The sequence below is a fragment of the Gopherus flavomarginatus genome, chromosome 8 (genome assembly GCF_025201925.1).
Source record: "Gopherus flavomarginatus isolate rGopFla2 chromosome 8, rGopFla2.mat.asm, whole genome shotgun sequence".
NCBI classification, from domain to species: Eukaryota; Metazoa; Chordata; order Testudines; family Testudinidae; genus Gopherus; species Gopherus flavomarginatus.
This window is the reverse complement of record NC_066624.1, coordinates 89,477,739-89,490,091: the sequence shown is the minus strand read 5'-3', so window position 1 is coordinate 89,490,091 and position 12,353 is coordinate 89,477,739. Positions and strand designations below refer to the sequence as shown.

At 42.9% G+C, this 12,353-nt stretch overlaps 1 protein-coding gene across 1 annotated transcript; it reads left to right on the top strand.

Moving 5' to 3' along the window:
* Nucleotides 1–408: 408 nt before the first annotated feature.
* STRIT1 (small transmembrane regulator of ion transport 1) lies at nt 409–11,940 on the top strand. The gene is made up of 3 exons (XM_050966206.1): nt 409–483; nt 11,100–11,199; nt 11,290–11,940. Exons 1-2 carry the CDS (start codon nt 471–473, stop codon nt 11,192–11,194), a joined length of 108 nt encoding a protein of 35 aa, XP_050822163.1. The 5' UTR covers nt 409–470; the 3' UTR covers nt 11,195–11,199; nt 11,290–11,940.
* Nucleotides 11,941–12,353: the final 413 nt, after the last annotated feature.

Genomic DNA, 12,353 nt, shown 5'->3' with positions numbered 1-12,353 from the left:
TTTCTCTCCTGTCCTGTGCAGTGCCAAGCTCAAAGTAACACAAATGTACAGGCAACTGTAATGTTGCTTGTCTTCTTATCAGGGAATGGAATTAAGGAGGATTGGGAATTCCAGGGCAAATTGGATCCCAGTCTTACTCTAACTAAAGTGATGTTCATGAATCAGTAAAATGCTGAAACTAAGCTAAGACACCCTGAACTTCAGCCCTCATTTCATTGTCCATGCAAAAATTAACCTCTATTTATCTTTCTTTAAAACAGTCCTGTAAATTTACAAGAACTGCACGTTGTAAATTTTAAGACCCTGAACTCTTTTCAAACAATTGAATGCATATAGCAGAAAATTGGCATCAGTGAAAAAGCAGCTGCAGTACATTCCAAATATTGCTCTATTTAAAGCACCCCAAAGCTCACATTAACAACTGCAGAAGCAAACCTTAAAAGTTGTCAATAAATCTAGTGGCGGGAGGAATGGCAGAACTAGGTAAGATGCACAGATAAATAATGTATTAATGTATGTTTAAAATGCATGTGTGTTTAAAATGCATAAGAATAGCAGTATGGTGCAAAGATATTATGCTACTTGTAAGCTACTAGTTCCTAGCTGATGTATATTTTACTTTTCAGTAAAGGAATAGAGTCAATTTGAAATCTAATTTGCTAAAAAAAATAAAAATAGGATTAAAAGTATTTTGAAGTTTCCTGCTTCTGAATCTCAATGACAGTTTTCATGCTTTTATAATCACATTTTCCTGTTTTTTTTTAAAATTCTGTCCCTATGAAAGACTAACAGTAAGGGAAAGTGACTGACTTTATAGGTTAAACACTGAAAATGACTATATGCGAAGTATTGTCAAATACACCAACACACTGAAAACCAGAGAACACTTTTTTCTCTTTGATCTCTTTCAGCAGTAGTCATCTCAGTTGTTATTTTAACAATAGTATTGTAGTTGCGATCTATTCAGCCAGACATACTTTTAAAGTTTCAGGAGTTTCTAATTTACCTAAACTATTATGAATATTTTGATTTGTGTTTAACAATATATTCAGTGCATCTATATGTATAGTGTGTGTGTGTGTACGTGTATAAATAATAGTGTTTGTGTGGCTACAATCTGAGTTATGGAAAAGTGAGAAAGATAACACCCTTTTGTTTTTATATGAGCTAGGTTGTGGTTCCACAGTTCCCAAATAGCAGGGCAAAGTGAAATCACGATGAGTGATTTTTGCATTGATTGCCCATAACAAATGACAATAAAGTGAATTTTACACATACTGACACTGCTGTATTTACACCATTTTCACGAGGAGTGGATGGAAAACAACTATAGGTGTAACCGTGTTGGCGGTCGATACATATAGTTATTCAAGTTGTTTACTTGTAGAAATAATGTTCTGTTTTGATTTATTATTTGTAGTATTACGTGTTTGTATGTTATAAATCTGTAGATGGTAAAAGCCAGTGAGAACAATTGGCCACCTACACTGTCACCACCGGTGTCTTCTAAGTATGGGGAAAACTGTGCTAATCTCAGATTCAGCTGTGTGATAACTGTTGGTGAATGCTGACTTTTTAATTTCAACCACTATGCAAAATTAATAATATTTAGTATTTTTATAGCTGTTTTATAGATAGATATCAAAGTACTTTACATCACTAGGGTATGTCTCAGTGTTTCCATTTTACAAATAGATAAAGGCAGACACAAAAGATTTGGCCTAGATTTTACAGTAAAACAGTGGTAGAGTCAGCACTAGAACCCAGGTCTCCTGACGCTTAGCCTGGTGCCCTATCAACTAGTGTTACTGTCTCCTATATAGCTATATCTTTAACCAAGGGCACGTGTACTCAGCTGTACACTGGATCAAAATTCTCCATTAAGGTCCCTGGATCTTGCACTACTTCAGTGCAGCAGACAGGCAATTTATGAGGCAACCTCACTTAACTGAAAAATAAAAGGATTTTAATTATTTAAATATTAAAATTGCTAAAACAGTCAGTGCCAGAGCTCTTCCTTTATTAATTTTGTTATTAAAATGAATTTTTAGTGTGTCAGATTCTGTATTGACAATACATAATTGCACTGAAGTTGTCAGAGGAGTTTGGCAGGTGAGCAGTGGACAGCTGGGGCTTCTAACATCTAGGAAGATGTAGTATGCAGGTTGTCATCAAATACACATTCTTAAAAGGCAGGATTGACAGGTTTATTTTATCATTTCTAATCCATGCATACAAGTATACATGAATGTCTGGTTATTAACTATTTCATCATATTATTGACACGTTGGGATATTGATTCCTCAAACCAGCACCTCTTTAACCTGAGCTGACTATCCCAGGGGATGGATTGATTTGTTTAATTGGAATTATCACGTTATAAAAAGTGCTGCTCTTCTTTAGAAAAAGATTTTTTTCGACTGCACATTCATTTTAGAACGTTGTAACTTTCTGCTCCAGTCAGAAATTCTCTTTGTAATATTATTTTCCTGTAAGAATGACATTCCCTTATTGCTCTTTGGAGAGATGTTACAAATAAAAAAATAATAAATTCCATATTTTGTAAAAGCAGCAACATATTCCATGCTGTGTAATTGTAAACAATCTATGCATCTTAGATACTGAGGCCACAAAGCCAACAAAAGCTTCTGAGTTATTTATAGATTCTTATAACCAGATCCCATATTAGTCCTGTCTTTAGAGTTTGTTGGAATAAGTCTCCTTATCCCAGGGAAATAATAGAATCTTAGAAAAATCTTTAAACACATTTGTATGGTTTCTATTCTGTACTATAAAGCATGTGTGTCTCTAGATATTTAGATGGACACACATATGCAGCATCTGCCATATTGTGGCAAGCATTTACAAGGATACAAGGGGAATAGACATAGACACTGGCACATAATGACCCCTCCCTCAGTGCACCCCATAGGCATATAGCACACCAGAGAGGACAGCGAGGCAGAGTTATAGCCTGTCTCCATCTGTACCAGCCCTCAGAGCAGGCTTGCAGCACAGGGTGGTACAGCATACACCATCTCCTTTGCATGGGGTTGCAATCCCTCCACAAATAGTGTGGCTCCACACTACTCCATATTCAGACTATTGGCTAAATGGTAGTTTAAGGTGTGTGTGTGTTTGTGTGTGTACACACTGTATAGAATATAAAAAAATCTATTAAGTGAAATCTGCTGAGATATTTGGGCGTTAAGTGGCATGGGAGGTGTAAGATCAAGATTTTTAAACCTATGCAAGGAGCAAATTGGCTTGAGCACTGGCTTAAAGACCAAAGGATGTGGTTTTTACTCCCTAGTGTAAACCCTCTCCAGCCCTATGCCAGATCAGATATCTCAAGTGCAATAGGAGTTCATTGAGACCCTGGGCACAATCCGGTTCATGTTAGGGGGAGTTTTACCTGACTAAAGACTGAAAAGCTGAGTCCTTACACAGTTTTGGATAAAAAGGAGGAAGCTGAATGAGGAATGGAGAGACTGGCTGCTTAGTGTCCAGTTCCAGTTACATAGTGATGCACTTAGCCAGTACACCCTCATCCATGCAAATATCCTATACTAGTGAAATCCTTGACTTTATAAGGATTACTCCTGAGAGTGAGGGTTGCAGGATTAGGCTCTTTGCACTGGATCTTGCAAGCTACTGAAGTGCAGAGATCCAGAATACTCAGTTTGCTCCTTTCCTGTGCAGACGAATGTCTGTGGAGTGTGCAAAAAAGAGCAGGGTGCACAGCAATCTGAACAAACCCCTTGCTCTGAGATGCACACAACTGAGGAAGAGGAAAAACTAGGGTGATGGGGAGAAAGAGAGCATGGCAGTAGCATAGGCGCTGACTGGCAAATACGGGGCATAGTAGGATTTCAGTAACTCCTGCTGTCAACCAGGTCTCTGATCCAAAGTCTCTTGAAGTCAGCAGACCTTTCCATTGACTGCATTGGACTTTGGATCAAGTCCCAGGAGCAGTGGCTTGTGCTTGTGAGCAGTGCTTAGGACTACCCCTCCACTAACATAAATGCTTCCAATGGTTCCTATGAAACAGTATGCCACAGAGCCAGCTGCTCAGTGCCTTATGATTTATGCTGGGCATAGTGTTCTTGCTGACACATTTGTAGCGCCTGCTCCTCATATCTTACTTCATCCAATTGGCTCTCAAGTAACAAAGCACCATACTTAGCAGGCCTACTGTTAGTTTAGCAACTGTTCTGTATAAACTGTCTGCTGCCACCCTGCAGGATACAGCCCTTCATTTGTAATGTGACCTTTAGGAAATATTACAGCCAGACTCTCAATAGAAGTATCAGATACATAAATGTCTCAAAAAGAAAGTGTAGTTTGGAATTTCCTTGTGGCTCCATGTTACCAGAATCCACCAGAATGGAGTTTATCTTTGTGTTGTGTGGTTGCTTAGCCGTGCTGCATTTTAAGTAGAAGTCTCTGCAGTTCTTGTGTGTAGAGGTGCTGTATATTATTTAGTGGTATGGCATGCTCTGTGTATTTAGCTTTTATAATGTAGCAGGCAAAACATTGAGCTGTTGATTGCCCCACCAAGACTGCCAATGTGATCCAGTCATCTCAGTGTGGTGCATGGTCTTACGCTATGAAAACACTTCCAATATTTTTCATTGCAGGAGGACTTATTTTGAAATGTTTTTTAAAAAGAGAACTAAAGGGGACTCATCCTGACCTCAAAGTATTTCTGTGGATCCCATTCTTAGTAGTTAGTGATAGAAAAGGCCTAAAAATCAACAGGCCCAGGCCTGTATCTTCCTCTCTTTCCCTGGCTTTAGCCCAAAGAGGGGCCTAGGGATTTAAATAACAAGCAAAACCTGGAAATCCAGGACAAGACATGTATCTAGTCTCATTTAACCATGTCAGCTATTTACTAATTAGTCCGCTTGGCACAAAAGTTTATGCAGCTGTTTTCTCATGTATCCTCAAAGATATGTAATACCAAAGGTCAAGGTATGTACCTTATACTCCCTTCAAAATGATAAATGTATCCGCAACAGATGTATCTTGTATCCCCTTCCCCAAAATAATCATGTATTCTGTGTGACCTGTTATCTATAGGTCAGTATAATGACGTTTACTAAAGTTGTTTGTTACTGATTATAAAAGGGACTCATGTCCCCCATGTAAGGTGTGCTCTTCTCTGGCATTAGTCGAGAAGAAACACCCGCTCAGCTGAACGAAAATAAAGGTGTGGTACCCGTCTTCTTGTTCTCCGTGCCTCCTTGGTGTAATTAGGTAAGCTCCAGGGGGAAACGGGCCCTGTTTGGCCAACAACTGGCGACTCCGCCGGGACTTCTCTCCCTGTAGAGGGCGCTGACCGGCGACCGAGGGCGATTCCGAGGAGTGGCCACCTCGAGCCACTGATTCGCTCGGGCCTCGGGTCGTTGTAATCGGTCGGGACGGCTGCGTCCTCTCTAAAGAGAACTCCTAACGACACGGAGACAAGACGGTGCCAGAAGGGGAAGGTCCAACAGCCGGACGCGGCCACTCCGGGTGGTAAGTGCGTTTTACCTCTTGGGTTTAAAGGATATAACGCCCCCGCAGTGTGATTGGACCTCATAGGTAACCCCGGTGTGGGAAGATATTGTGGTTGCTTGAAGGTTATGCTAAGCAAGCCAGGCAATTAATGAATAATACCACTAATTTCACGAGCCCGTGGGCTGTATTGGATAATTACTGGGATATAGAACAGCCTCAGGGCTTGCTTCTGTTTTTGGGGGGAGTCTTGCTTTTCTTCATATTGATGTTGTATTGGAGGCCAAAATTGTGATAACCAGGTCTAGGACTTAAACCGACTCCAGCCGCCCTGAGACTCCTGCGAGGGGAAACCCTGTGACCAGGATATCTTAATCGCAAGGGGGGTCGGTCGAACCCGTGACCAGGTTTAATTACACACAAGCATAATGGGGTCCGGACAAAGCATTTATGCTGGGACGCCCTTAGAATGTATGCTAAATAATTGGAAGGCGTTTAGACGTCAGGCTGATTATGGAATGCCATTATGTAAGGATGATTTGATAAAATTCTGTACTGTGGAATGGCCCTGAAGGGGGAGAGTGGGAAAGGGGGGGGCAACACGAAGGGACGAACAGGATTACAGGAGAAGGGAAGAGGCCCCCGTTTGGGACGAAATCAGTGTGCTATCTGTAAGGAAGAGGGACACTGGAAGAATGAATGCCCCCAGCGACATAACGGACGGGAGGGAAGCAGGAATAGGACCCCGCCTGTGCCCGTTTTCTATAACGAGGCACACGATGAGTCGGCTGTATAGGGAGGCCGAGGGACCCAGCGGCCCCTCCTAGCGGCGCAACCCGCTGGCCTGGATCCCACGGTGATAATTGAGGTAGGGGGCCGCCCAGTTGAAGCCCTGATCGATACAGGAGCTGCCCTTAGCTTGCTTCCCCTAGCTGAGGCTCCCCGGGGGAGAGCTCAAGGGTGTGCTGTAGTCCAAGGGATAGAAGGACAAAGTATAAAATTGGAAAAATCTCTACCTCTTCTAGTAAAAGTAGGAGACTGCCATATATCCCACCAATTCGTTTGCAGCCCCTCCTGCCCCATTGCGCTGCTAGGACGAGATCAGCTTACTAAACTGCAAGCAGAAATCTCGTTCAACAATAATGGGACTCTGGAGGTTAGGCTCCCTAAACACCAAATTTCTAACTATCAAATGGCCCTGTTAAATGTTAAAAATCCTTCCCCAGCACAGCCAGAGAGTGAAAAGAACCAAATGCCAGGGGTTAATCCTGAGGTCTGGGCTGAGGAGGGAGGTTTTGCTCGGGCTCGAAATGCTTTGCCAGTACACATTTCCCTTAAGGAGGGAAGCCGTCCAGTCCGAATTCGACAATACCCCCTTAAGTTAACCATTCGGATCGGACTGAAGCCTTTGATTCAAAAGTTTTTGCAGTGTGGGTGGTTAAGGGAAGGCACTTCTCCATATAATACTCCAATAATGGGAGTGCCTAAGCCTAACGGACAATATCGATTAGTCCAGGACCTGAGGCAGGTTAATAAGTTGATAGAAGCCCCCTATCCAGTTGTCCCAAACCCCCATACTATTTTAAGCCAAGTCCCCAAGAGCCACGGGTGGTTCTCTGTAATAGATTTAAAAGATGCTTTCTTTTCCATACCTCTTGATCAGGAGTCTCAGAAACTGTTTGCCTTTGAATGGGAAGATCCAGATACCCATTACAAGGCTCAGTATCTTTGGACTGTTGTCCCCCAGGGACTGACTTGTGCCCCCGAGATTTTTGGCAGCCAACTAAAAAGAGACCTGGCTCCGTTCCTAGCTGCACATTTCTCATGTAACATAGTTCAGTACTGTGATGATTTACTCCTAAGTACTGAAACAGAAACTGCTTGTAAGGAATGTACAATAGAGCTCCTCAATTTTCTTGGAGCTCAGGGATATAAGGTTTCTAGAGAGAAAGCCCAATTGGTCAAACAACAGGTTACTTTTCTCGGATATCAGCTTCGTCAGGGACGTCGTAGCTTGGGTAAAGACAGAATCCAGGCGATACTTGAAAGCCCTCAACCCCGAAATCCCAGAGAGCTAAGGGCTTTCTTGGGACTGACCGGTTTTTGCCGGCTTTGGATCCCTGACTACGGCGGAAAGGCTAAACCACTATATGAGTCCCTCACTAAAGAGGGTCTGCTTAACTGGGAGTGGACTAAAGAAAAAGAAAAAGCATTTCAAGAGCTTAAAGAAGCCTTGGTTCAGCCTCCCGCACTGGCTCTCCCGGATCCCCGGAAGCCGTTCACTCTATACGTTCATGAGAGAAGGGGGGTGGCGTCCGGGGTTCTGTGCCAGAGGTCGGGACCGGCCTGGCAACCTGTGGGTTATTACTCCAAGGTATTGGACCCCGTCGCTAAGGGCTGGCCAGCTTGTCTCCGAGCTGTAGCTGCGACCGCTCTCCTTGTACAGGAGGCTGAAAAACTAACCCTGGGTGGGGATACTGAGGTTGTGGTACCCCATGGAATACCTCAGATATTGGGAACAGGAGCCGGGGAAAAACATTTAAACCCCAGCAGGCATACCAGATATGAGATAGGACTTTTGTTAGCTCCTAACCTAACTTTTAAAACAGTTAGTTCCCTCAATCCAGCTACTTTACTACCAAAGCCCCAAGTCCCTTATGGGGCTAGTCCCACCCATGATTGTATTGAAGTTTTACAACAAGAAACTAAACCTCGCTCTGATCTTTCAGATATACCCTGGCCCAACCCCGATGTTGAAATGTATGTAGATGGATCTAGTTATGTAGAGGACGGGAAGCGATTTACAGGAGCAGCCGTCATAGTTAAGGAGGGAGAAGTGTATAAGTTTCAGCTAAGCCCCAACCTATCTGCCCAGGCGGCGGAACTGGTGGCTCTTATTGAGGCGCTCCGAAGGGGAATTGGAAAGACTATTAATATATATACTGACAGTCGTTATGCATACATGGTGGTGCATGCCCATGGAACCTTATGGAAAGAAAGGGGTTTCATTACAGCCTCAGGCCAAAGAATAGCCCATGGGGCTCTTATTAAGACACTGCTTGAGGCCCTGATGCTTCCTCTCCGGGTCGCGGTAGTACACGTGCGTGCACATGGGAGGGCCCCACGTAAGGGTCTAAAACTTTCACCCTTCGAGCTGGTCTTTGGGTTCCCTCCCCGAGTACTCATCCCGGGATACCGAGAGGATATAAACTGGGAAGTGGGGAATGACTCTTTATGGAAACAGGTTTCTGCGCTGCAATCTGTTTTGTTACAGTTACATCGCTACGCAGCGCCTTTCCAGACCCTTCCCTTGGAACAACCGGTGCATTCTTTCCAGATCGGTGATCAGGTCCTTGTCAAAAAGTGGAAGCGTGATCCACTCACACCGCGGTGGGACGGTCCGTATACTGTATCGCTCATCAGCCAGGCCGCTGTTAAGGTCCTTGGGAGCGACAAGTGGACGCATCATTCCCGAGTAAAGCGGTTCCTGAGCCCTGATTCAGAGAACAGCCAAGCTGAAGAGGACATCAGCCCTCTGTCCCCTCCGGCTCCGGAAGCCCGGAGAGACACAGGCGAAGACTCTACCTGGGAGTACCAAGGATTGGAAGGACTAAAAGGACTGTTTAAAAGACAGAAACAATGAAACCATTCTTTGTATTTCTGGTCTGTATGTTTACTTATGCATATAATTGGGAAAATAGGTTTCTGCAACTAGGGGAACTAATAGCAGATTCTTTTAACCTTACTAATTGCTGGGTATGTGGCGGTCCAGGAGAATTAAATGAGTGGCCCTGGGTAGCTCAGCCGGTACAGCCTAAGTGGTGGCTAAGTAGTTTGAGCATAGTACATAAGGGAACGGGAAGGTGGACTGAAAACCAGGGCCCCTGGCGACTCTATTCTGCTGGAATCGGTGTCTTTTGCCTTAATCGAACAAGGCATGGGGGAAGATATATGGGGGAAAGCAAATGTGAATGGACCCTATCACTGGGTTTTGATTGCTGGGATCCCCACTGTCGCCCATATGACTGTTTAAAGTACCAAGGACGATGGAACCTTACCCATGTAAAGCTAACTAACAATAGCTGGGTAAAGTGTTCCTACTGAAATCACAGAGGTGATGGTTGTAAAGCAGTAGGATTAGATGGGTACTTCGATGCCCTCTTCCTAAGCTGCCAGCGAGACAACACCACTGACAAAAATCATGTGGTGCGGTGGTACCAATGGGCATGGCAACACCTTAATGGAACCCGAGTTACCCATTTTCGACAATTTTGGGCTAGTACCAATAACCCGAGATTTGGTTGTAACTGTGTATGGAAGGCAGGAGCTGGAGCATGGAAATGCAACTATTGTAACCCAAATGTAGACAACTTCCTAGGGGGACCTATAGAATCAGGCAACGCTCTCTATTACGAAGAGCCGGGCCCCGCTGATTCCCCTGAGACCTGGGATGGTCCCTTTGCTAACGGAATTTGGGCATTAAAAGGTCATTATTGGATCTGTGGCTCTTATGCTTATCGCAGATTGCCTCCAAACTGGTCGGGAATATGCTACATAGGATACATTAGGCCTTTGTTCTTTCTCTTACCTCAAGCCCAGGGAAACAAATTGGGAGTTAAGGTTTATGATGATATTGTACAAACCTGAAGGAACTGAGGCGCAAAGCCCATAAGCTCTTAAAATGTTTTTAAGGGGGGGAAACTTGATAGAAAAGGCCTAAAAATCAACAGGCCCAGGCCTGTATCTTCCTCTCTTTCCCTGGCTTTAGCCCAAAGAGGGGCCTAGGGATTTAAATAACAAGCAAAACCTGGAAATCCAGGACAAGACATGTATCTAGTCTCATTTAACCATGTCAGCTATTTACTAATTAGTCCGCTTGGCACAAAAGTTTATGCAGCTGTTTTCTCATGTATCCTCAAAGATATGTAATACCAAAGGTCAAGGTATGTACCTTATACTCCCTTCAAAATGATAAATGTATCCGCAACAGATGTATCTTGTATCCCCTTCCCCAAAATAATCATGTATTCTGTGTGACCTGTTATCTATAGGTCAGTATAATGACGTTTACTAAAGTTGTTTGTTACTGATTATAAAAGGGACTCATGTCCCCCATGTAAGGTGTGCTCTTCTCTGGCATTAGTCGAGAAGAAACACCCGCTCAGCTGAACGAAAATAAAGGTGTGGTACCCGTCTTCTTGTTCTCCGTGCCTCCTTGGTGTAATTAGGTAAGCTCCAGGGGGAAACGGGCCCTGTTTGGCCAACATTAGCTCGTGGGCAGAACAAACTTGCTATTTGCTGGAAGCAGTTAAATGTTTTTTCTTGAAATAATGATGTAGGACAGAAACAGATTTTCCTAAAACTTGATTTATATTTTCTAAATCACTCTGCTAAGAGTCTTTTCATGTATAAACATCATTTTACATGGTAATTAAAAATCCCTTAGGCTTTCAATATTACCTATTATTGGTTGGCTGTTCACTGGTCTTTTTTTAAGATCATCACAGTTTTCACGTTTTACTTAACAGATTTAGAGTTAGTGTAACGTGACCTATCTGTCATGCGCCTTCTGAATAAAAATCTATATTCTCTCCCTTTAGGGGCTATCCCATACTCACGTCTTGTTGTACCCGCACTTCTTGTGGTTGGCTGGATTGTGGGTTGTGTGTTAATGGTTTACATAGTCTTCTCTTGATAAAAGTAAGTTATTTGTACAGTATACATATTCAGTCAACACTTACTACAATTTGCAGTGCTACCTTTTTACTAAGGGAATTTTTTGTCCTGCAGGAAAGAAGATTTCACAATGACCTTGATTGGAAGAACCCAGAAGTTAAATGGAAATGTCTAGTCCTTAAAATAGGCACTGTACAAGTTGTGTTTTAATACCACAATGTAGGCATGATATACACTTTCTATCTACAACATAGATATGAGGTTGGTTCAGATACTTCTGAATTGAGTGGTATTTGGAGTCCAGTGGTAGGTCAGGTATTTGCCTACTCTCCAAACCATCTTGAAATTCAGCCTCCTTGGAAGTAAAATGTCCAGAATCCTTATTTTTGGTGGTGACAAACAGTGCCAAATGGAGTTGGTGACCTAGATACAGAAATATACCTGGGAAAAGTAAACTAAGTGGGATGCAAGACACCTCTAACCAGTACATGGATCATCTTTAATGTCTTGTGGTAGAAAGGAAATACTAAATTAAAAAATAAATTGTGGGAAAAAAACCCTAACTCTGGAATAATGTTTACTCTCTAAATAAATTTTCCAAAAAAATGTCTCTTTTCTCATTTAAAATGCAATCACACGAACATACCTATGTATAAATCCATAGGGCCCTTTGGAGGATGAAAGGGAGCTAGAAAAATCTGCTATATTTATGTGGCAAGAATGCTATATGTAGTTTGTAGTATAAGCATGACTGAGGCTTTATAAGGCCTGAAACCTTATTGTCTAATAAACATGTAGATAGCTGTCAACTTGACTCTTGATCTTTGGTGTTTAAATCCAGTTATAGGCACAGATTCTGGTCTCCTCACTCGGAATCCAACCTAGTTCCCATCAGAGTAATTAGGACTTGACTTCAATCGAAGTTGGATTGGGCCTTACCACAAGTAATCCCATTAAATTCAACAGGACTGCCTGTATAAGGAGAGAAGAAATTGACTCCTTGATGGCAGATGAAAATCATTTTCTCATATTAGTGCCTGTAACAGGGTGCTGGCTAGGAGATCCAACCCAGGACCCTGTTAGCCTAGCTTCACTTAAAAGGGAGGATTAGTTTGGAATGGCCGGGGAGGCTACACACTAATCACCTGAGGGGTTGCACCTCCTGGCCTGAGTGGCCA